The sequence below is a fragment of the Pocillopora damicornis genome, chromosome 11 (genome assembly GCF_964200805.1).
Source record: "Pocillopora damicornis chromosome 11, jaPocDami1.2, whole genome shotgun sequence".
NCBI classification, from domain to species: Eukaryota; Metazoa; Cnidaria; class Anthozoa; order Scleractinia; family Pocilloporidae; genus Pocillopora; species Pocillopora damicornis.
Genome location: NC_142680.1, coordinates 14,895,729 through 14,921,960, shown reverse-complemented (window position 1 = coordinate 14,921,960; position 26,232 = coordinate 14,895,729). Strand labels below are relative to the sequence as shown.

At 36.7% G+C, this 26,232-nt stretch overlaps 3 protein-coding genes and 1 long non-coding RNA gene across 6 annotated transcripts in view; 2 read left to right on the top strand and 2 right to left on the bottom strand.

Annotated features, from left to right (window-relative positions):
- The window catches only part of LOC113668655 (tyrosine-protein phosphatase Lar), a 66,788-nt gene extending 53,061 nt beyond the window's left edge, over positions 1-13,727 (bottom strand). For 2 of the 3 annotated variants that reach the window (XM_089187977.1, XM_089187984.1), the window contains exons 1-3: positions 13,594-13,727; positions 5,624-5,750; positions 5,498-5,545 (exon numbers count right to left, since the gene is read on the bottom strand). The gene's annotated coding sequence lies outside the window, so the exon portion shown is untranslated. Of the gene's footprint in view, positions 1-5,497; positions 5,546-5,623; positions 5,751-8,484; positions 8,605-13,593 lie in introns of those variants that run through there. The other variant, XM_089187978.1, reaches the window with a different exon arrangement.
- On the top strand, positions 10,125-12,034 carry LOC149037746 (uncharacterized). The gene is made up of 2 exons (XR_016181244.1): positions 10,125-10,254; positions 10,813-12,034. It is a non-coding gene; the product is annotated as an uncharacterized LOC149037746 (long non-coding RNA).
- Positions 13,728-15,500: 1,773 nt separating the features above from the next.
- LOC113668564 (gamma-aminobutyric acid receptor subunit beta-3) lies at positions 15,501-24,787 on the bottom strand. Its single transcript, XM_027184489.2, has 9 exons — positions 24,488-24,787; positions 21,282-21,403; positions 20,469-20,536; positions 19,939-20,150; positions 19,737-19,819; positions 18,716-18,838; positions 17,521-17,921; positions 17,238-17,300; positions 15,501-16,799 (listed from the first exon to the last, which is right to left on the bottom strand). Exons 1-9 carry the CDS (start codon positions 24,589-24,591, stop codon positions 16,545-16,547), a joined length of 1,431 nt encoding a protein of 476 aa, XP_027040290.2. The 5' UTR covers positions 24,592-24,787; the 3' UTR covers positions 15,501-16,544.
- A 905-nt stretch (positions 24,788-25,692) lies between these two features.
- Positions 25,693-26,232, top strand: part of LOC113668673 (gamma-aminobutyric acid receptor subunit beta-4) — an 18,292-nt gene continuing 17,752 nt past the window's right edge. The window contains exon 1 of the mRNA XM_089188563.1: positions 25,693-25,849. The gene's annotated coding sequence lies outside the window, so the exon portion shown is untranslated. The remainder of the gene's footprint in view (positions 25,850-26,232) is intronic.

The window sequence follows — 26,232 nt, the reverse complement described above, 5'->3', positions numbered from 1 at the left end:
ACAGTTATAGAACTGAAAATGAAAAAAACGTGCAATGATAGACGTCTGTTGTCGAGAACGTCAAAACAACAACCACTTCAAATTGACTTCATCTCCTTAACAATACCCATGTTGTTTTCATGCAAAACACCAATCTTTAATGGCTTCGATATAGCATTTGACATCAGTTCAATAGCTCATTTATTGTATATGTTTATGACAGACGCTTGAATTGGTTCCAAGTCTAAATGCAGAGCCAGTACACTTATGAGATACGCTTCTTTAGCCACAAACACAAGGACTTAAATATCAATTTGTCCTATAGGCCAAAAAGTCGACAGGTTCATCATGTCGTATTTGGAGGTTTTAACTACTTACGTGCGATTTTACTTCCATGATATCAAGCAACGAGCAAAAACCACATGAGAAAGTTTTGTTCAATAGCCCCTCTTTCGATGTTGACACACTAGGGTTTCTCTTTCCCACAAACGTAGAATGGAATCATATTGCGCAGCGTCATAAACAGGAGGGTTTTGTTTTGTCCACAGGGCAAAGAGTAACCACCTCAATCAGGGGATTTGTGTCTGGGAATTAGGATTCTTTGCATGGAGTAAATCCAAAGAAAATAGATCACTCTATAGCTATTTTTTACTTAATCGTAATACTGAGCACCAGTGGACGCTTGAGCTAAAAAAAAAGCTGCAGAGGGGAGCATATTGGGCTTGTCCCTTCGAATGGAATCAGTGCTTTGACGAACGGAAAGGTTTTTAATAGATGTCAGATTGAAAACACCGTTAAGAAAGATGGCCGTAGTTTATTTTGCAAATTTTTTTTTAACACTTGTTTGTTTTTCATAGAGGCCTAAGACTTGGGACATTTTTAAAACACCTGCACATCATTTAATAGGAATTACCTACAATTGACAACATTACGGCAGAATGGCTTGATGTTCGGGTCTAGCATTCCCACAAACTTGTGCATCAAAATTTGTGGTCTCTCTCTTTGATTTTGATCGAAACATAATCAAGTTGTGCTTGACCGAAGAAGGTGACGTCATTCTGTATTGATACTGCTTTTGTTTTATGTTTGAAACCAAATACTTAGACCTATATTTGCCATCTTGGACAATACATTTTGAATATGGTGACATTTTGTATAAAAACTAACACCTTGATGAAAATTTTGAAACTCCGAAAACGGGACCCATTGCAAGTAGCCGCATGACGCCATGTTTTGAGTCATCAAAAATTTTTAACACTAGATTGAATTGTACTTAAACAAGATCGAACATTTAAACGAAACATTCAGAACCAAGTCTAAGCCAAAAATGAACAACAATGACCAAGATGAAACGATTGCAAATTACCAGATTTGTTGGATACGAATATGCCAATATTTCGGCTCACATGACATGCCCTCACATAGGATATATTGATAGTTTTCCAACGTACCAAGTACTGAAAGATTTAGTAAATAATCAAATCTCATTTTTTGCTAAGGTCTTGGAATGTTAGAAAAGTAATTTTTACAGAAAAGGGGACACCAGTGCTTATGAATGCAAACGATTAATTGACACGGATTCGGTGGACAGACAGAAAAAATTAGCTCATTCTTTAAGATATCCACCACTGAACTGTGACAGTCTTCTTTAAATAATAACAAACAGGACTGATGTAATCATGAGACAGCACTTGCATTTATAATCATCGTTTCAATTCATTAAACCCTCTATAAATGTTTACTGAAATAGAAAACAGCGAGCTTGTAAAAGGCTGGGCCTTTTAAACGCCTCTAAGATACACATTTCGTAAATTAGCTCTTTTCATTTATTTTAAAAAGAATGCACTGTAAACTGGAAAAGTCCCCCAAGCTAACAATTTTGCATGAAGTCTGCTGGAAACAGCGAATTGGAAAATAAGAAGCTTAACATTTGATAAATTACATAGTGCGTGGTGAAGCTCTTTCGTTTGAATGTACATTAATTAAAGACATTTCTAGTCTAGGGGCTGAGCAATTTCCATGAGATATTTTGCTGAACTATAAACAGCAAATGACTTAAGGGGGTAACTTTCTACAGAAACTATAGTGTTGCGTCGATGGGGGGTATAAAAAGATAATTTGGTTTTATCAACAGAGTTGCTAACGTACATTGGCCGCCTCAAAGAGTTTCTAAAGCCGACGATGGTAACGTTAGCCCTTGCTAAGAGCTACAGCTGGAAAAGTTACTCTTACAAAACGTCTAACGGTAGCCAATTCACATTATCAAATCAGTTGACAAAACCAAATTACAGCAAACTTGAAATTGTTATGCAAAGCCGATTTTAGAATACTCACAGAATGAAACTGCTTCGATGATCTGACTATAATCTAAATTTCAAAGCCGTTTTTTTTTTCAGAGTCGCGTCGAGGGGGCTATGCATTTTGTATTACGTATTTTGCTGGACTACAAGCAGCAAAGTAAGGTTGAAGGAATTCCTTAAGGGTTATTTCGAGTATCTAAATATTTTGCGTCACGGGAATGTGACGAAAGAATTTATTTTCAATACAGGGAAGTGTTGTGAGTTACATTATTTAGTACTAATACGATGGGAGCATAATTAACTACAGCAATCAATCGCAAAGTCACGACGGACTGACCGAAAACGTTAATCCTGACATGTCTTGAAACATGATCCTGGATGATAGACTCGTGCTGATAACCACTGGACAGTTCTCTCAAGTTATATAGTTTAAAGGACCTATTTTATCGGTAGTGTTAAGATGTATGCTAATATCAGATTTTTGGATCAAACACCAGTTGAAACTTTGGTTTCAAAGGGTTCATTGTAAAATATCTGTCGTTGTTGAAACATCGAATATAAAGTGTTCTTGGTTTATAAAAACTGATGCCGCAGTAAACATTTATTTGGCCCCACGGTAAGTGAATGAAGACCCGCATGAAAGGCGCAAAACCACAAAGGCTATATAAATCTTAAAATAGCGAAAATTTGAATATAAACTATGAAACTATTCCGCAAAACCAAAGTCTCTTAAATGAAGTCATTTGTTGAAAGGTGTATCCGAGAATGAAAACTCATATTGGTATTCCACACTTTGGTCCATAAAGATCCAAAGGAATTTTAGAACGTCACGTATGTTGACTAATTTTCCCGCCATCTTAAAGCTGAGAATGTTGATACTGCTGCAGGGATAATGAGCATGAATTCATAGCTCAGAAATCAAATAGATTTATTCCGTGCAGTAAAAATGATTTCTTTTATTGATTAGGCAGTAAGTAACTGAGAACCTGCTAAGATGTTACGAATGTCGTTGTTTCAGCAACTAATTTGAATTAAATCCAGACAGTTGTTTTGAGTGAACTCTTTCTGTCTACTGCCATATAAATGCTAAGTTTACAGAAAAAAATCACACTTATCCCGATACTTTTCTACACACAATCTTATTACTAACAAGGAAACGTATCAGTAGGAATTAAGTAACTACCAATAAAATTCGAAGTATTTGTTCGTATTAGTGGTTATCGCCGGCTTTATTTCGCTGGGGCGTGACACAGAGACAAACTTGATATTTTTGTCGCCAGCCCGACGCTGACAGTATCATTTACTGTCGTAATTCTCTTAATTGGCCATCCATCTAATGACCAAGCTACTTGCAAAGTTAAGGGAGCAAGTCTGATAACTTTGTTCTATCTTTCTGGTAGGCCACAGGAACTTAAATGACGACTTGGATTAGCACGCAATAGATACTGAACGCTGTTTCACTTGCTAGCTCAAACCTACAAGTGTTTTTCCAGTGAAAATTCTAACGGTGAACTAGCTGATATAAATGGCGTTTTGTAGCGAAGAGAAATCCTGATAACTCTGTTTCTCATCTGTCTATCTTTTGAGTATCGATGCTCAGCAAACTAAAATAAATCAAATAGCGGTTCACGCACATACAAGCATGATACTCTTGATCTTTTATGTTTTCCATGCCTAGATATTTCCAAGTAGAAATTACCATGTCCCATGAAAATGTTGGTACTACAAGCCATAGTTTTGTATATCTGTAACTGTTTGCAACATTTATTCTGCTGCGGTTGGGAAAGAGGATTCCAAAGCAGTGTAGCTCTACCTTGTAAAGATTTCGGACCAACATCACTAAAAACATTTTTAGTAAAAATATTAAAAACAGATCCCTGTTTGTTCCAACTTATTTTTTCCTTTAACCGAGATCGAGATCCGCTTGGTTTTACTGGACAATCAGCTCTTGTTTGGACCAAAGTTACACTATTATCAGTGATACTAGTGAAACGATGGGAGTAATCAGTAACTGCGATATTTTAAGTGCAGAGGAAGAGTAACAAAGAGATGAGGTGAAGGAATTCATCAAAATAACTACAACTAGAAATACAGGTCAAGATTACGATTAAGAAAACTTACCCTGGAAAATACTAGTTTCATTTTATGGTAAGGAATTTATCTCTGAGCGTTTTGCTCTCACATATGGTGCGTGAGACGAGTTTTTCATCTCAAAGGTTTTCTTTCCTTTTTTTCTTTTTCTTTTCAGTTAAAAAATACCCATTCGAGATTGACTATGCTGATATTTTGTGTATGTCTTCATCCTGATTGGATTGACACGATACCTTTTTCTGTTGTAGCCTTTTTCCTTCCAAGGAAATGAACTACATGTGTGAAAGATTTTCCATAGGCAACCACTAATCCCTCGTACTTTCTAGATTTCTGGCTAGTTGCAAAAACAAGGCCCACAATATATTGCCCTTCAATTTTTCTTTTTAACTTTGTCGTTAATTAACGAATCGCCGCTCACATTTTACAAAACTTTCCATGTATGCCAGTTGGAAAACGTTATAAAACGACTTCCAATGTCAAATTTTGCTTTCCGTGCGAAGACGGAAAGCAATACCCCACGCCCTAACTGGACTTTTTAATGTTCAGTGTACAATGAAACACTGATGATGACTGTAAAATGAAGGAAATTCTTTCCAAAATTCTCAATTTGTATTATAAAAAGTGTTCTTTCTTTAGGAAAAACTAAATTTAGTGGAAAAATACACGACAGGCTACGTGAGAGCCCTTATCTGCGTCCTTATATTCGAAGAAATTCAAGTTTTAAAGCTCATAAACCCTCGGAAACAACATGTGGAAAAATTAAATCGGTTAGCCAAAAAATGTGAAGTACTCCTGATTTGTCTCCTTAGGAAAATGATGGGGGTTAGACTTAATTGTACGCCTTTTTTCCTCGATGTCCTGTTCGTTATTTACGGTGATCCTAGCAAAGTAAAAATGGGGTAAATTTCCTCTTGTAAGCCGGAAACTCTTGTTCCTGTATTTTAGTCTTATGAGTCACAGTTTGAAGTTTAATGATGTTTGTTGTTTTGTTTTCTTGACGGTAAGACACCTGAAGTCGTTGATCAAGTTGTGACGCACTAGCAATGTACTGCGCCATACCCTATGACGGTCTATTTTTTATTCATGGAATGTAGCTTATTTAGACACAATGGAAGTTTGAATCTTACCACAACTGAAAGAATTTCCTGAGTCTTCTTGTGTTGCGTCTCGTGATCCTGAAACAATTATTCCATATTATGCGCTTCATACACTCAAAACAAACTAACGCAAAAAGGAAAAAGATAAAAACTCACAGTTCTTGCTTTGCGTTGCCTCCCCTCGTCTGGTCTAACGTTGCAGAGGCTCGATATAAGGCGTTAAATGCAGTTACACGGGAAGTCTAGAAATTTCACGTAAATTTCCATCCAATGCCCTTGAATGCTATGAAGCAAAAACAAATGCAGATCTCTTAAGATTATTGTTTAGCGTTTAAGTCACGCGCAAGTTAACGCCCACACCACCATTGTTTCCAGATCAAACATTTCTTTCTTTTGAAAGAAGCTCACTGAGCCAAAACACAAAAACAACTTTTGTGGCTGAAAACAATCTATGACTCATACAGGCATGGTTAATGCCTCATCCGAGACAAAGACTCTGCGGATGGGGGCGACACGGTGTTTGCGAAATTACTTTGGAAGGCAGGTGAAGAAAAAACAATCAGCGTAATTTTAAGCAAAACCAAAGACTTGAATTATTTTTGGCGACCCCTGAATCTTGTGAAAGTATCCTTGGGCTGTGCAATTATTTTGGAACAGAAATGCAGCTGCCCTTTCAGCCGTCTCGGCACGACAAATGATTCCTTACACAAACGTCGAGTATTTACAACAACGAAATAAAACTAAGGTTTGGTTATGTCTGGTACGTTGAATAGGGAAGTTATTATTACTTTGTTTTGGAAAATACCAAGGGCAGTCTGAAAAAGGGTCTCTCGCGCCCAGACCAAACAACTGAAAAGCTTCTAGAAAACTCGATATACATAAGCAGCGAGTAAAGGCCACTATGCTTAACATACTCCACCATTCCAAGATATGTCCACTAGTTATAATGGAAAATGTTCAAACCGCGTGAAATCTATACATATGCCGCCACTTAATTCGGCCTTTTGACTCATTATGCATCTTATATAAAGAAACGACTCTTGTATTACTCATTGGTTATTAAGAGCTATTTAACGGGCCTCTGACGAGGACTTCTGATAAGCAATTTAAGCTACTGCATTCATGATCATGTTTAAAGCAGAAGTAGACGAGTCCCTATGTTTATCCTTCCCATTCAGATTATTTCCTTACGTAATTATGACGGTCAGCTATTGAAAACTTTGAACAAATCGTAAATCGATCGTCAAGAATGCCCTTTGTTTGTCACCTAATATACAAGAATAGTCTAAAAATTTAAAAAAATATTACGTTGTCCGCTTGAAAAAATAATTTTGAAAAAAAGTGTCAGTGTAAGAAGCTGGACGTACAGATTTTACAGAATACCGTTGAGAAGAAGTCTTAGATTACGAACTTGAATTAAACCGTTCGGATCGCACAGAATTTCAACGAGAGGGGTATAGGGTCGGAGATAATTGTGCCCACCCATGCGCAACGACTTGTAGATATCCCGGATAAGAACGTGATATTCCAATATAACATATGTAAATGACTTCTAAATATGGATACTTAGATGAATTTGCCTTTCTTTTCTCTATTCTAAAGATAAATTAAAACTTCAGCACAACCATGGGTCACATAATTAATTACAATTATAATGGCAATAAGGAAAAAATACAAGCTATTGCAGTTTGTCTTTTTCTTTTTAGAATCTTCAGCATTATGTCTTATATGGGAAATTTTTTGCGCTTGAGAGAGGTAGCTAACGGCATGTTGTCTTGTCAACGTCAGAAATGCATAACAGAAATCCTCGCTTGTGTACTTTAGCTTCATATTTTTCTTAGGCTGTCTTAACTGGAATGCTGAGTAGCACGCCAATATTTTGCCTCGGGACAAAAAATATGAAGATGGCACATTTACCCTCAAAGTGATGCTACTTTTGTCTCTCAGGAAGCTGTTAGAATATCAGCCCTGTTTAGCTGTGAAGCGCTAATATTGGTATCCGGTTCCCATAGCTCTACTGATGAGAGCCAATAAATACTGATTGTTAAGATCAGAGTTTAGAGGTTTGGAGTTTCGGGGAGCATCCTATTAACAAATTAAATGTCCTCGTAAAAAGCCTGAAACAAATTAGATGGTTTGTATTTATGTACCTCCCCTGTTAAAATCGATGCTACATGTAAGTGACGTTGCACTCTTCCACTTTTTTTCTCTGTAAAGAGGCTTAGCATTTCTTGAATTTTCAGTGAAGCCAACGGCCCTTAAACGAAAGTGTACACATGAAGATTTCTTGAAACAACATTGACTCGAGTGACGAACTAAATTACTAGGAAGTTCGAGAAATTTAGCGTAAAAAAAAAAACGTTTACAACTTTAATAATTTCAAGAGAATATAAGTTGATGATGTGAATTGTCTTTCAAACAGACGAGAAATCTGCAGTTCCGCATATAAAATTAATTCAGTTTCCAAAAACTGATTACAGAGCGTGGGATGCAATCACACATGAGGAAGTCATTTTATGGTGCATAGCTTTGAAAGACTCTAAATCCACCTTTAACTGCTATTACGAGAGGATTAATTTTTTCGCAACGCACGAAGTCCCCCGAACGGGCTTTACGAGGAAGATACTTAGTATATAATTCTGTATCACGAGAAAATCTCTTCCCAGCTTTGCATTGTGGGTGAATTGTAATTTTGACATTTTTAGATCCACCCTTTTATTCGACCGCAGCCTCAGAGGGAATTATATCAAATTCCTTGCCACCGACCTCGCTTTCTAACAAACGAGTCTTATAAATGTGAAAAAAAGAGGGAAAAAAAACTGTCGAAGAGCCAACGACGAAAGAATAAATAAATTAAATGCTACAGGTTGCCTATCTCATTGGAGAAATTATGCAAGACGAATGGGCTCTCTCAAGGAACTAACAATCTATTTATGTCTTCTTTATAGGTATGTTTCATACTGATGCTTGGAAAACCGCTGTTACTATAAAAGAGTGAAAAGCTCAATCACTTGTACCTGAAGATTCCAGTGGCCCCTTTCGTTTTTCTCTAGATATATGTGTTCCTCCTGCAAATTAGTCGTGAGAAACCGAAAGTGTTCGGGACTGCAAGAACATTTTGTAGAGAACAGCGAACGTGACCAGACACAACGTCAATTAGTGAAACAACCGCAGCTTAATGGTAATTAAAAATCGTCATCGTAATCCACCCTTTTAGAGCTCTTTCTGACTCTCATAAACAGTTGACTCCACAAATGACAACATTAGCATTTACTTTTAAAGGATTAGAGTTTTAGCTCAGTGATACAATCACTACAATGAATTCAAGGAAGGGAAAGTATTCAATTGATAATCGTAACTCAAAGGGGTATACATGTGATTTTTTCTAGTATTCGCATTAAAAAAAATAACAATCAAAACAACGAACAATCAAAACAATGATGACTGTAAACATTGATGCTAACAATGAAGATAAATAGTTGATTCTAAACTAAACTAATTTGAATAAAGGACTATGCGAGCATGGAAGGAAATGACTGTCGGAAAAAATGAGAGAAAGCCCTTATTCAAAGATAGATGAACTCCTGTGGTCATGTGCGGAATCATTTTCATGTTATAAAAAAATGATCTATGTTGACCACAAAAGCTTTTCCAAACCATTGGCACCTCGTCATACCGACACGTAGTTAGTAACTGAGAAACTCAGACTAGAGCTGAATAGTGCTGTCGCGATGATTTGGATTAAAGCCCCATTCACACTGTCTGGCAGGTTTCTCCTCGCAGGGAGATGGAAATTGAGACCCATTTCGGTTTTAACAGCACCTTGGTTGAAATACTGATCGAGAAATTTTGTGCAAAGATATAAAAACATTTGCAATTTGGATGGCTAAGGGATACCTGTCAAAAATTGGTAAGAATGGAATTCGACCCCTGACAGAGTCGTCGGCCTAATCTTTGCTCTATATACAACGATCAAAAGTGTCTTGATCAGTGTGCCTTCTAAAGATAAGCCTGCAAATGTGAATGTAGTGTAGTGTTAATTTAAATAATGAAACAGTCAGGAAAGATTTTGCCAAAGGTCGTGTTTCACAGACTGATAGGAGAGAATGTGAGTTTTAAAATCGCTGATCCTAGCTACGTGCAGTACCTAATCGCCTATCTTTCCATCGACGTTTTTTTAGTTCTGTGATAGAGCATCGGAGTGTAGAATCCGAAGACCTGAGTCTCTCGTGCGCGAATTTAATGGACTGCATCTTCTCTTTTTCGACGCTTATAAGTTTATATCCCGTAAAGGATGGATGGGGTCTAAAACATGGTACAGATTTGTTATCGCTTTTGCATGGCGATCAAATCCGTCCATTTTGTTAGAAGAAGTAAATTTTTAGCAGCTTGGGAAATCATGGCGTCTCTATGATTTGCTGTAAGATTTATTCAGATCCATAATCGCTCAAGTAATATGAACTCATACACATTTCTACCGTAATTTGGTTACCTTAAATACACCATAGCGTGACATAGGAAAGTTTGCACAATATTTAAGTCTAGGGACTCAATATAAGAATACGAAAGCAGGTCAATGGTCATTATTATCTGGCGCCTAAATGAATGAGCATCCTTGTCCCATAAGTATAAAATTGATTCGAACTTTGTACTAAGTGCATTACACAGGAGCTTGGCACGTGCGAACGTATCAGTTCACGACAATGGTGTGTCTTTTAAACTTTGATTCCCTCAAAAAGATTGAAAGAAGGCTGACAAAATTCAAAACTGTCTTAGAGAGGCTCCAGGTATAGCTGTTAGGTCTTTTTTCGGGAGTATCTGTAAGAATGTGTTTACCCTCAGGGCATTATGTTCAAGCTTTACAGAGAAACTTTTGTTTTCATTATCATTTGTTAATTAGAGTACTTACAGAAATAGAACCTCTGCAGTCCCTTTATGTCTGCAATTGCTGAAAATTAACCACAGAACCAACTCTCTAAACTGTACCCTCACTAATACTACATATCTGAGTTGTGGATGCAAGGAAAGGAAAAACTTTGAGAGTTTTTCTTCACCAGAAACATAGCACGTTAACGAACAAAACGCAGATATGCAAAGCCCCTTTACCAATATCAGTGCTGTTTTGTTTCTTGTTGAAATGTCTCAGTCTTTTGACCTTCGAAAGCTCTTAAGCAGAGGGCAACCTTCAAAAGCGTAGGTATGCAGTGGCTTAGGGAAAGGTTTTTTTTTTTGTCTGTTCGTCTATATATCGGCGTCGCACTTATCACTGCCTGATCTAATTGGTGATTCAACTAGGGCCAGGATACGAATAAAGTAAGATGAAAACTGTTTTTTTGGTTTTTTAGCCTTGGAGTCCGCGATACAAGGTTAAAAAGCAAGTCACGATGTTGAGTTGGAGCACCTTGTAAGGTGCGAAGTGTATCTGAGGCGGAACCTTCGAAATTCGACGAATGTGCCCCCAGTAAAACAGATTTAAGACTGCTTGAAGGCGTTACCGATATCCTTCCTGTGATAAAAGTCTCGGAAGGAAAACTCTCGCAATACCAGGGAGCATCACCACCCGTTAACAGTATCTGTCTGCAAATTAAGTTTAAAAACTGCCAATCAATGTTTATATTGCATCGCTAATACATTAGTAAGCAGTAGATATGTTCTATGGAGAAATAAGTCTATTACTTTCTTGTCAAGTTAAGGTTTTCTTCATGGGTTCATGTACATTTTCAGGAAGAAATAGTATATTCCTTCTACTGTAAGGCACGAAAATTATCTCCAATGGAAAATGGATTAGTACCAAACGCGTCAAGAAAAGATGTATCATCGGTAATCGTCTCATTTGCGACGACAGATTAAAAAAAGTTACACCTACTGTTACATACACATCTTGGTCCCTTGGTGTTTGATAATAAAGTGAGTCACTGATGATTGGAGTATCCATGCCTCTGATTATTTGCACACTTCAATATGCCCTTGTTTGTGATCTCTGGATTTTAAAATGGTAAGCATATAGATCCCAAGCGAAAACGTAGACTACTTCAATCAGTTTAGTAAGTACCGATGATCTCGTAAGAATTCCAAACGTTTCTTAATTTTGTGATAATCGATAATACTTATAATTTATGATAGCACGTGATTTAAGATTCTTAAGACGAACTTATAGATCCCAAGCGAAAACGTGGACTAATTCAAGCAGTTTAGTAAGTGCAGATGATCTCGTAACAATTTCAAACGTTTCTTAATTTTATTAAAATTGATGATACTTGTAATTTAAGATAGCACATGATTTAAGATTCTTAGGACAGGTTAAGAGAGGATTTGCCTCCCGCCAAACTTATATTATATATTCTGTCCAAGGTCAGATTAACAAATAGAAAGTCCTCACAGAATTCAGCAAGCCGGTGTACTATTTCGAAAGGGTCAATTTAGATAGTAGGTCTAGAAAATTTTCGATGGATTTTAGAATAACGGCACGCGTATATTATACAGTCACTTTACGCTAAGCGTATTCTGCTGCTTTTGAATCACGTCACGTAGATTTTAATTTCCAGAAAAAATTAAAGAGTCAAAGAATGAGTCTCTCCCTTTTGTTGCTTTTTTTGTACGTGTGTTGTTGTGGTTGTTGTTGGTTTTTTTGCGACGATATACTACCCCATGAAGGACACTGTTAAATATCAAAAAATGAAAAAGAGATACGACAAGCACTCATGAAGCAAGAAGTAACCAGAGTCGTAAGGAATGGAAAGATTAAATTTAATTCAAACTAACGATCACGATGACCTTCAGATTCCCTTATTACTCCAAAAAAATTTAATTTTTGTGTTAGAAAATAAAGTTTTTTTCAATCGAAAGAACTTATAAGATTTCGTCCAGCTTGGGGCGTAAATGTTGTAATGTCTTTTCATGAATTGGATTAACATTAAATGATACGAAATATTTCTACATTTTTCTAACACTTAACAGGCTAACAAAGCCTGAGGAATTCAATCTACGCCTTGCTCAAACTTAATCACATGATCCTTGAAAGTGTCAGATGACTATCACTGTCTCCACCATTCCTGTATCCCCACTCACGCAAGCATGCTCACAAACTTCACGATGGACATTGTTTTTCTTTCAAAGGGGTTGACAGTGACATATATTTCTTCCCGTCAATGCATCTCTTCAGAGTTAAGAGAAAATACTTTTGCCTTATGTAAAACAATGGTTGCATTGTTTGATTAAGAGATATCAACTTCCGGCATCAATCCCGTACGTATGGGCACACATTTCACATCATGCGCCATACATTCAAGTCCAGCTTCCCTTTAGAAATATTATTTCCAGGATTACTTGAATATTAATCATGTACCAGGCGATAAGAAGTCCTTCCTCCCTGACTGCATTTGCGCAATTATATTTACAAAAGAAAATAATGATTTCATTATTTTCTCGCGACGTTTTAGAATGCAAAGTTATACCGTGTTGGGTAACCTGTTAAATGCCTTAATGGGATACCTGTGCGAAGATGACTGTGAGATCACTAATGATATCGTGATGCGAATTTCACTTGCTCACGAAAGAGATGTCATCCAGTAGAAACTCGTTTTCTGCGCTGTAAACGTTGCAGAGTATTTTAAATTGTTATGGCAATAATGCCAAGAAACATGAGAATTACATCAATTATCCGTAAATTGCAGTGAAATTTGGCATCATTTCTAACATAAATGTTTCAAATAGGCTTTTTCAGCTATCGTATGTCTCAGTTAGCTTTCTGCATCCCAGTGCAACAGAATAAGGCAGTGTAAGAGGTTGGATTTCAGACTGACTGATCATTCAAAATCTATTCATAGTTTTATTATTATTAAAAGCTTGATATTTTGACCGTCTGCCGATGAGTTATTGTTATTATATCGACTTTCCAGGGGAGAAACCAACTATTTCCGGTAATATCACGGGATGTTGTCGTTCTCAGAAGTCACGGGTGCAATGTTGGTCGAAGAAAAACAGTAACTACTATCTCAGAGAAAATAGAGGCTAACCATATACACACATTCAGGGTGAGAGGTTAACCTTAACAATTATTCATCTTGCTTCTGATTCATGCGATATTCAGTTACATAGCTGTCAAATCTTGAGAAAAATTTGCCTACCTTTCCTTTTACTATTCCTTGTTTATTTGACGTCTGGTTCCTTACGGCAAGGAGCGGTTCATTCGTTGGACATGTCGCGCACACTACTAAACATTGTTTGCGTGACTTTCTAAAAGCCGTTTTGAGACTGGTTTATTTTTTTACCAATTCAGGGAATCTATATTAAAACCAATTAGTTGCGGGTTGCTAGGCCTATTGAGCCACGGAAATAATTAAAATTAAAACCTAAAGATATTTGCATACCTCTGCACACAATCTAAGAAATTTAACCACGGTGTTACGTTATCTTTCTCCTCTGAGCCTGAAAAACATCCTCAACCTTCAACATCTTGATATTAGACCTCTTGAAAACGAACCAGCCAAGGCTCTGCGAGTTTAACTTTTCACTCTGTAAAAATTGGTAAGACAAGAACCGACAATCTTTTTTAAGCCTCTTACCAAAGTGTTAATTACCGATTTCCTAATATAATCAATTAATTTTCGAATTAAACGTCTGAACAGTGAGCAATTATGTAATTTCTTGAAAGGCCTTTCTTTTGTTCTAGATATGGTCCCTAAAACGTCACGTTCTGCAAAATATATCATCGTTCTTTAATTCTGATATTTCTCCGTTAAAATGCGAGAAATTTTTGCGTGCCACAGCTTCCTAGTGCGCCATTCACTGAACACGTTTAAAAATAGTCCAAATATCCGTAGTGAAGCCGGCAACGGCGGAACGCTTTGCTTTTTCGCTTTGAAAGAACAATTCAATCTGTTTCATGTTCTACTTAATAATTAAGGATAATTAACCGGCACCGATTTCAAGATATTTAATTTCATTCAAAACAACAGACTTTAAATCCCTTATCTCTGTGGAGAGCGGATAAAAATTAGTCGGCCCAAATTTTCTGAGCTGGTCGTTTGCAATCGTTATGAATCTTATCCATTCTCAGCTACCCTTGTTTCTTCTTGCAATTGGTTCTGCAAGAGTCTGTTTGGTGTTTTGCTAATTTGCCACACTAATACATATTTTGTAGCCGTTTACAATTAGCAGCGTCAATCCTCTCAGTCCTCGGCCATCCCTTTTCTTTCTTTGTTTACTATTGTCTCTTTGGTGTTTTTCTATTGCTCCAACCTAATTTCTTTAAGTCATTTGCAATAAGTATTTATCGTTTGCATCCTTAACCATACTCCTTGCTGGCCTATTTTCGCTGCCCCTGTAGGGTTTGTTTAGCAAAGCTAACCAATATTCTGGTAATCTCTACTTCGAGGCAACTTTCCATGGCAATGGAAAACCACCAAAGTGTAAGGTAACTTCTTTAACCTTTCGACTTCCGAGATCTTAACATTAATTTTAATTACTGCCTACCTGACAGTTTTGGTTTTAGATCGGACTGACTGACTGTTAAATGAAACCTTGTTGAAAAGTTGGTTTTCTCCTCTCCCCTCTCTCCTCATCACCTTTTCACCTTAAAACTGAGCAAGCAATGATGTTTTCAAGGGATATTTCCCTGAGTAGTCACTCTGACTCCAGGTAATGAACAGGTTTAGAGTTCATAGCATCATGTTAAAAGGGACGAGGGCATTGGCCGTTTCTTAATTTTCACCTTTAGTTAATTTCGTGGCCAAAAGGGAAACAAAGTCGATGAACAGAATGAAGTTAGCCTTAAAGTTAAGACGAACTTCTTTCGAGAACCAAACTTATGAAATTAAATTTAAAAGACTTAAACAGTTTTTGTTACCGTAAAACATAATGTTTCTTTGGAGAGAATAAAGTAGTTTATTCAACATTTGTTTATTTTGAAGTGGACTCGAAAGGAAAGTTGGGTGCCGCAGGTAATAATGTAGAGGAAAGAAGCGCACTTAGTTATTAGAGAATTCTTAAACGATGCGTATGTTCCATAAATATTATCAAACTTTAGTTCTGAGATCTTACATAAATTACTATTTTAATAACATTTCAAGGCAATGATCTGCAGGTTTTCATTACTATATTTACAACAATTCCATATTTACAATAATGTTACTAACAGAGGGCAAACCTTTAGGTTCGAGCTTTAGGTTAATTCTATGTTCGTTATGTTCTAGATCACTTATACTTTGTACTCCAAAAGAAGTCTTAGTATAGATTCGAGTCCTCATAGTCGTTATTGGATTGGAATGTTACTATTTGAACCAGGGTTTCTTTTGTAAAAGTTCTTAACGAAGGGATAGGATTTGATAAGGAATATATTCGGATATATTTACAGCCCAGAGATATCTAACAGAGCAAAGCAGCCTTCATAATCAAAAACTGAAACGTGCAAAGTTCAATAAGACAATTTACGGTTTAGACCGTAATTTGTAGACTGGTGCACGCCCAAAGATAAGTAGTTAGCTTATGCTAAATGGTTACAATTCCGAGCTTGTAAATATTTTTATGAAGCTGCTTACGAAGAGAGAGAAGAAAACTTACTTTTGAGGTACGGACCTCGAGTCATTACCTAGACAAAAGAGCGTTCACAATGCGCTACTCCTTGTAAATTATTTTAGTTTGAGCTTTTTAAGTATTAACACTTATTTTGTTACTTATTACTCCAAAGACGAAAAAAATCAGCTCTGCTGAAACTTTTCATACGTCTATAACCAGACTCTATCACTCTCATTATTGCTATTATATCGAGTGTGTCTTGGTTTTACACCTACTAGCTGTGAAGAATATTTGGATGTGTGCGCTAGTAATCAGATGATCTTTAACATGAATTAGTCACTCCAAACTGCTTTCCATTCACTAGGTTTGCATGCCTTTAAAATCAAGCAAATCAGAAAATTAAATTATTCAATTCTCAATATTTGGTTCTTTTGTTCCTTTGGCGTTTCTTGCACTACTTAAATTTTTATTCCGCACTTAATTGTCAAAAAGTTATTTTAAAAAAAAATGTAAATTAAATATGCCTCCTACAACTTTTGTGCAGAGGTTCTATGTTCTCAATTTATATTCCATATTTTCCAAAGAAAAAGGCGATAAATCCGACATACATGAGGGGAAACAAAATACGGGAGGACATCTCGATGAAAAAACTAAGATCGTTCTTTGTAAAATAACTCTTGACGCAGGTGTAATAGCTGTAGATTTTCGATTTTGACAGCACGGAACATTTGGGACAATTCTGCTTTTCATCCTCTGGTTCTTTCCAAGGGGCTTTAGTTTCTTGAAGTTCGGGTAATGGACTTGCTAGGTCTTCTTGCTATAAATTGAAAATAAGTAACGACTATAGAGTGACTTTCTATACTTCATTGCACAACTGTGTAACGGCATTTCATTGTACCATCGTCGTTAAGAGACGAATGGTCGAAAGATAATCAGACATCCCTGTGCATTAAGCGCGGAAACAGAATACAATAACGAACAGATGGACAGACAAGATAGTTTGGCTTTATGAATTAAGTTGATAATGTGAACCAGCCAACTAAAGAGTTTCTAAATATGGGATTCCGAGAGTTAGCCCCCTCGTTAGTGTGTAAGGACGTGCACAGATGCATTATATATGTCAGAAGGATTAACAGACGACCAGAGAAACAGTTCGACCATTATGTGAATGACAACTGGTCTACATAATACCTGTAAATGACAGACATACAGATGGACACCTTGGCACAAATATCACAAATCATGTTTTTCTCACCTCAGCATGTACTGCCGGGTTAATATATGAGCCATTTATGTGGACAGTGTCTGCCTTACGAACCTGAAAATGAATTAATTTCAAATAGCAGTCTATCGCACTGGAATAACAGCGGCGAACAAAAATATCATATATATAAAACAAATACTTTTGGAATAAAATAAATAGTTATAGATGGTAAATCATGTTGGCATATGGTCATGATGAGTCAAGGAGTGTCATGAAAACAGGTCGGCAGTAAATCCTACAACTTATTTCAAATTACAAAAACACTTAAACTAACCTCGTCAACTTTGAAAGCACGTTTACGAAAAAACGTTCTTCCACCAGTCAGCGATTTTGATTGAGTGCTTTCCGCTATGAAAAATCTCTTTTTGTAGTTGTATACGATGACGCTTTCCAGTAAAGCCATAAAGGTAAAAGCAAAAGAGACAATCAAAAACAGATCAGCGGCTTTTACGTAGCTGACTCGTGGCATGGAGTCATTGCTGTATTGCAAGAGGAAGACTTCTGTCAGCAGCGTTGTAATGCCTAGAGCACCACGATCACCGATCTCGCCCCTATCCATCCAGAATGGAAGCCACGATACAACTGTGCAAAGGATGCAGGGAAAGAATATGCGTATGACGTAATGGCCGATCCTTCTTCGAACGTGGAAGTTGACGTCAAGATAGTCGAACCAACCTGCAAAATTGTACAGAATTAAAATCGGTAATAGGAACGATGGAAGGCTTTGGTCTCACCACTCTCCTTCTCAGCCTCTCTTTGAAATATTACGCAACGTTCCCTCAAGAAAACTCTCTAGGGGAGAGTTGCGTAACATTTCGTATAGTAGCAGTGAAGGGGACTATGATAATGAGAGTGATTATCAAACTGAGACAGCCCCGAAATGGAAGTTCGATTCGTTAATTACGAGTCTGATCATTTTGACAAAAGTTCGGAGACGAAATTATTATTGGAATAATTTATCCATCAATTAGAACAGTTGAGATTTCTTTCATGAGAAAATGAACCCTCGATCCGAATAATATCATCCGCAAGCATGACGGGGAAACTTGCATTTCGTACAGTCTAATTAGAAGCATGATGTGTGCAATTAACCTCTAAGTTATCAAATTGAGCTTCCAAAATCGAATCAAGTTCAAAGTTTTGATGAAATAAGGATGGTAGGAAGAAATACTGGAATATACATTTCAGTCTTTGGGAGTTTCCAGCTTAAATGGAGAGAGGTTCCCCCTTTAGCTAACTATCTAGTTCATGGTTTCCCAGATAATCCGCTGGTGGAAACCTAACTTTAACACCATCAGTCCGGATGGAGAGTGGTGCTGGTAGAAGAAGTGTATTAACCAGGAACACAACATGAGCGATTTGAGTCGAAACCATCAAGCTAGACCCAGGCTATACCCATTTCGAGAGCTATGCAGCCGTCAAAATATGATATTATCAACTGTTCCATTGATGAAGAAAACAATACTTGCCTATCATATATTTAACCTTGTCACTAGCAAGTGTTTGATTCATGACGAAGAATTCTGCCATTTCTGTACTGTAAAGCGACACACCAATCCATTTATATCGTATCTGAGTGATGTCAAAACCGTCTAAAAATAAATTTAAAAGGTTTCATCAATTAATGAATACGATCGATGCATCTTATTTGTATAAAGGTTTTCAGAACTGCATATGCAAAACAAGAATTTTGTTGATGATGTAAATGAAGATGGTGAATTGCACATAAGCTTTACATATCCACGTTCCTATCTTGGGAGCATGCAGGAAGTTTGTCATCATGGACATCGTTGAACGGCCCAGCTTGTCTTGATTCTCCTATAGCTCAGTGGTACAGCATCTGACGTGCTAATCGGAAGGTCGTAGGTTTGAACCCCATCGGGAGAACTCAGAGTTCTTTTTCTCCAAGCTCGCCTCTGTCATTCACTGAATAACATCTCCTTTCAAAAATTTTGTTTAGTTTCACCTGATTTGTTTGGATTTGATGTTGTGTTAATTTGCCAATCAGATACAAAACTAATTTGTTAATTGAACGTTTCACTGCCAATATGGGCACATTTTGCTGTTATTAAGCTTACTTTGGGTTTTCAAAATGGAGATTGAAATGTTTTACTTAAGATAATGCCTCTACCGGATATATTTTTTCAAAGAACTGCACTTTTTCCTGGAAATTGTAATGGTTATGATTAATGGGTAACAGGACTTAGTGTCGTCCAATTCGTACTGTAATCATACTCGTGATTGACAAATCGGACTCCTGCTTCGCGGTTGTTTGATTTTGTAATCACTTGAGTAATTACAGACCGAACTGGACTCCACTCGGTCCTATTAACATCATTAATGTTAATCACCATCGATACGATTACGTCAACATTTCTGATGGTCATCATCAGAAAGTATCATCAAACATTTATTTATTTCTGACGTTTTCTGATGCACTGGCGAGCAATAAGCGCAATAAAAGATGGAAAGATATCTGTTTCTGCTTACAACTTAGTACTCTGAAGAAAAATCGCTGGACATCCATTGGGTAATTTTTGAAATCCATTAATCCCATAGCATTCACTGTGACCCTGAAACAAAAACACAGATATACATTGGTCATCTTATTCACCCGTTTTCATCCTAATTTAAAGTAAGGTTATTATCCGCGAAGCCAATTCTTTTCAACAATCTCCAACTCACGTTGTACCTTACGGAATAAAACACGTTTCCGTCTCCGAACACAATGACTGTTCTTGTGTCATCGTGGATGGTTGTTTTTTTAGCGTTCTCGATATACGTATCTGGAAACCACATCTTGTTGAGAATATCTCCTTGAAGGATTAATGTCCAGTTCTTGTCACCGTAGGCCAATCGTGGATCCTTCCAGAACTGGCGCATGTACATGTCCCCCTTAAATTCCTGTTGTCAAAAAAAGAATTCGTCAACGAGCATTGCTGTATACTTTCACGAGTGATTGCATCGTTTAAAAAGATGCGAGATCCTCTAGGTGTTTGCGGCCTCATTTGAGCCTCCTCACTGACTAAATGAAAGTTGATTTGCTTCAGTCTGCTTTTAACCAATCTCCTTCTAACGGTTACTGTGACTAAAGAATAACGCGAAGGATAACTCGTAATTAATTGTAGTTTACTCGGGGCTCAGGTAATGTAGTCTTCACAATACCCTGAAATCATTGAATAGATGTCCGTGGTAGCTACGTAACTAAAGCAATCTAGTTACCATATTTTCCTCCGTCACATGGCTTATGGAGAGGAAACCCAGCGATACGTAGATGTAAACAGGATCTCCTAAAAACAGCAGTGAAAATGGTGTCATCTTTAGCAGTTTTAAACAGAGGGAGGAGAAAAGCCATAGACTTGACAAGCCAATCTTTAAAGTAAACATTTGGTTCTATCAACTGAGTTGATGATGTAAATCGGCCACCGCAAAGAGTTTCAAAGCTGACATTTCGAGCGTTAGCCTGTCGTCAGAGCGAATGAATCAGTTGATAAAACCAAATTATCTAGATATATTTGCCTACCTACGCAACACCACAGTTTCTTTAGAAACTTACCCCCTCTATTCATTCGATTTTCAAAGCGTTTCACATCGATCATTGCCAACATTTTATTTTTTTGTTGACCTCACGAATGTATGGAATATTGCCACCCAAAATCAATTTCTGATTTTGAGGGAGAAGTGATGATAACAACAGGCATTACAAGGTTCTTTCGTCTCTCTAAGCTCGCATCTTTAACATAAATCTGTAAAAGTAGTTATCTGTAACTGTCAATACTTTCTCACTTTTCGATGATATGTATATTTTCACCTTCAGTCGCCGAGGAAAGCTTTGAATGGCACAAATATTAGCTGTGCGCGTATAAGAAGGGAACCTCTTTCAGTCGGAACTTTATAATCAGAACAAATGCATGCATTTGGTCGTGAAGAGTATTTCTTGTATTTTTTTTTCTCGCTGCATCTTGGAGTAGAGTGATCTTCTGCTTTGATCAAGAGAGAGAAGTTATTTCTGGATCACCTGAGAATCAATCTTACCTCCATACATGGGCCTGAGTCTTTTGTCGTAGTTGAAAAACATTTTGTCCAGAATAACTGTTGCATTGGGAGGTTCAGTCAAAGGGGGTAGAGTCCCATCTGTGATATCAACATCTACAGCTCTGAAAAACAGAGTCGTTAAGAAAAAAAAATACAATTTAGCCTTTAGGTCTCCGCCACTTTTATGCAAGGTCGATAAGGGATCATTGGAAAAGGAACTATTATATTATATTATATTAGAGATCAGTTTTCCCGTTAAGGGACTTTACCATGAACGTCATGCTTAGGCTTATGAGAGATTTGTTAACAGAGAATTTGAGGCGTGAAAGAGACTATCAAACAAAATTAGAGTGCATTCACTTCGAAGGCATCACCATGCGCAGATTTATTAATTGCATGTAACTTTTTTTTTCATTATTCTACTCTCCTTTTGGACTCGAGTGTTCTGATTTTCGTGTTATGTAACCTTTGTTCGATTTTCTTGGGAAAAAAAATCGACACCGTGTGGAATGTCGACTTGGGCAAAATTTCACGATCCTCCTAAGAAAACCAAAAAATGGGAGTTATCTTATGATGACTCGTCTTGGAAGTAAGGTCAGTCGAGCTTAATTGTTCACCGTATCAAAGGAGTTCTTTTTTCAATTTTTCAAATTTCTTTGTGTTTTACCTGTCGCGGTTAATGTTACACAATGTAGAAGGAAAGACGTATTTTTTAAGAAAGATGCTAGCAGCACTCATTCAATAAATATCCTCTTCTGAAAAAGCTTTCACAGCGAGGACTGTATCAGGTAACATTAACTCAGAATTGATGCTCTCGAGAAAAATCGATGTTCATCAATGCTAACCTTCACTTCCATGTATATTTTTAATTCATCAGGTCAAGTTCATAATTTGTAATTTGCCTTAAACAATTAGAAACGTAGAAACATGAAGTTCATACTCTGTAAGCTTCAATACAGAAACGCCGTGATGGCGTACTTGAAACAATGCTGGTGGCATTTCATTTGTGTAATTTTAATTGCCTGATATACGTTTCATTTGGTGTTAGAGGGTTTAGGCTCTCTGAGGCCATCCTGAAAGCTTTTTTTAATTATGGTTAACTCCATTAATTACAACAAAATATTTTACCAAAACCTATGTGCAATGGCGAATATGGCTGTTTGGTATAATCGCCTTGCATGAAAGGCCGTGAGCAAGATCTATTGCGGTGATCAATGCGTATTCGCTACCACAGTAATCGGATAAGAAAATTTCTGAATAATAAGGTTGTAGTCAAAGTAACGGTATGGTTAATGGCGAAGTCGGCGAGGTACTTATTAAAAATTTTTATTCACCATCCGTACGTAATTGAACATTTGATTTGCTATTTCGTTGGGGATTATTTAAATGTACTGACATATGAAGTATCTGTCGGATACTAGCCCTCGGCTGATACTGCTTTCAGTAAAAGAAAGCGACCGAAAGCTGCTTGTAGTTCTTAGTAACCACGCAACTCTTTTCATCTGCGAGGCATTCAACCAGGGTGCTAACGAATTGGAGAAGGACTTGATTTTCGTTATTTTCAGATCCTCGTTAAAATAGTGCTTTTGGCCGAGCTAAAAACGGGTACTACCGCGTGGAAAATATTTTAAAGGACTTCCTCATTGTGTGTGTAGATCAGTCAAACAAATTGAAACATGATATGTTATTTTCAGTTCCACTGAGTTTGATTAAAATTGTGCTTATTTCCCGAAAGTTTCATTTTCATAATTGCTCCAAGTTCAGGTTAGATTACAAGTGGCTGACAATAAATATGGTTTTGAGCCACAGCTTTTTTTTTTTGTCCTTAAATAAAAGTAGTTCTCAGAATTAGAGCGATGATGTTGCAGTGTTTTCAAAACAACATGAAATGAATTCGGAAAAAATTATTTTACGATGTTATTCAACAGTCAGCATATGATTTTGTTTTCCCAAGAGTGCGTGTTTGCTTGGGATATCTGATATCATTTTTATTTCAATGTAGGTCATAATCAGAGCAAAGACTCCGAAATTCATCGGAAAAAAGCGGTGATACTCAAAATATGACTTGTCTTTTAAGTTTATGCTCAAGTTTTGACGGATGTAATTATTATGGTAATTAGCACCCGACCGCAAAAAATTCTTGCGGAAACCGAATAACGATGGGGATTACTAAACGCTGCTAATTTTCGGTATTAAATATTTATAGTTTAGGGTAAACAGAAAATTTTCATTTCGGTTGTTGAAAAGGAAACGTTCACTGTCGACTTACCTAAAACAAGAAAAAGTGGTGCAATGGCGCACATTCTTGAATTGTCTTCAAACTATGGTACATGACAACGTTTACTACAGTGAACGTTTTTGGAAAACTAATTGTCGTTCTGTTGTGCAATATTTCTTTCTGGTTTAGCTGATGTTGCAGTCGTCATCCAGCTAATGGTGAACACGATGGCGAAATTTGTCATAATGTCCTTACATTAGTATCTAAAATAATTGTGAAAATTTTGCGGCATTCTGTAATCAGATGATGTCTTCCTTTGGGAAGTAGTAGATTAGTTAAAATGCTCGCTTAATCGCCATTCAAACAGGAAAAACACCAAAAGGCCTAACACCGTTCACCTTTCTTAAACACTTCGCACAGAAGTAAAATCTTTTGAGCTTCCTTAGTGTTAAATAAAGTCTTATTCACAGTTTGTACTATGGAGCAGTGATAAATTTAAGTAAGGAAACGGTAATGATTTCACTTAACCATGTCTAAGAAATCATCATTGACACAGGTAAAACTTCAAAATACCTAGATCGAATTTGTTTGTAAAGTCACCTTCCTGAAACACTGCCTGACTTCCTGTAAAATTCACTAATGTAGTAAAATATTTGTAAGAAGACTTAATGATGATGTTTCGTATCTATGCCTGCCAAATAATTTGCTGTTATCACACCAAACATTAGAACTCACTCAAAAATACTGAATTTGCCGAATATCTGTCAGTCGGTTGCAAATTATAAACAGTGTAATGCAAATCAGAGCCGTGTTACTGTGTGTCTTGAACCATAGGAAGTTTAGCTTTTTATTTATTATACGTTGTCTATCCCTTATCTTAATATTTCTGCTAAAAGGGGAACGAATCTCTACCTATCTCTTATTAATGTAACACTTGTTTATCGTTTATATCAGCTTAAAAAAACGTAAAAATGTCCGTTAATCTTACCTTTTGGAATCATCTGTTTTCGATGATTTGATGGCACAGATATTCGCAAATACCATAAAACTACACAGGTGAACACCAAACGCTTTGCGATAAAATTTAAACATCGCCCACGAAAAAGAATGAAACAGCCTTCGGCGAGTAGATGAAACAGTTATGTCTGGATCGATAAGGTTAAACAAAACAAGCGGCTGTAGGTTTTAAATAATGCATCAGTATTATCTGCTAGCTACTTTGAGGTTTTTTGACTTGTCATGAAAATTCATGTTGTGTATTTTGCCTTCTCAACGGCATTTCCTTTGTGGATGTTATGGTTATCAATGCCAACTTTTAATGAAAGTGTTAATATCAAATTTACATCAAAGTGCTTTAGAGTGGTTTTATTTTATCAAAATGAGTCATTTCGAGAACGCTAAGGCTTCATACATGAAATATGCATTTTTTAAAACGAAGATTAATTTTGCTGTTTTTTATCAATGTATTTGAATAGGAGCACCTGATGAACACGACATCTTGCCGACAGCAAAGCTTCTAGGTTTTTTTTTTTTGCAAGAAAAATGATGAAGTATTATTATAAAGTTGTATAATCAAGAAAGAAGATGACCACAAAAATTGAAATGCAAGGATGTAAGTTATAACACCAGGTTAATAATAATGTCCTCAGAATAGCCAGAAGTAATTTGATGACCTTGCAGAAAATGCCCCACTAATGAGGTCATCAGACAATTGATTCTGTCAAGCCGTAATTTTTTCATGAGATAAAAAGAGAAAGAATGACATTAGCTGCCCTAATGAAGCAACTGAATAAACGCCATCTTCTGCTTGAGGCAAGCCAGGAAACTAGGTGAGCCAATATTGGTAATATCTTAAAAAGTAAGGTTTCATAATTGCTTCCTTTTCCCAGTGGGCTGAACAACAAACGCATTTCAGTAAAATCTTCAGTAGACTGATGAGGCTAAAATGTCAAAGCTTGCATAAACAAACGAGCGGTATTCGGTTGTCCAATTTAAAATAGCGCTTTTAACTTCTTTTTAAATCCTGAACGAACACCTAGATACACCTAGATTTATTTATAAATATTAACACTCGAGAGTGTAAAAATAAAACCAGTATTGCCCAAGTGCCTCGATTCAAAATAACATTTTACATATTTTTGGCTAATTATTATTATATAAATAACGATTTGTCAACATTGCAACTTCGCTTCTAACCCTCACTTTAAGTTCTTCCGCAACAGGTAAAGCAAGTCCGCCTCGAATTTTACTAGTTTTCCCTCGTATCTTTCAGTGTTATAATAATTTCGAAAACAAAAGGAAACAAACTGCAGTGAGGAAACGAGTTGACTCGAGCAAAGTACTAACTGAGGTGAGTTGTAGAGGTGTTACACTGGCTCTCTCGGCAAATTTAGAGTTTCTCAGGTGTAAATTATTTCACATTGAATGAGCTAATATAGTTGTCCACAATATGAGGCTATGAAGTCTACTACCACTTGATCTGGATGAAGGTTAGACCATTGAAGGCTTTAAAAATGTAATGCACACTTTGAAATTTTACAACAGAGCGGACAAATATATGTTAGGAGTATTTTTGGAAGGCGGGCTAGAATTGGGCATATTGTTTTTAATGATACCCAAATATTCTCCCGATTTAATCACAAATCCGAATCATTCGGTGCGGAACCAATGCAAGTTGCAATTTTTAACCAGGATATTTAAAAACTAAGATTTTTTTCTTTTTAATCTAATCAT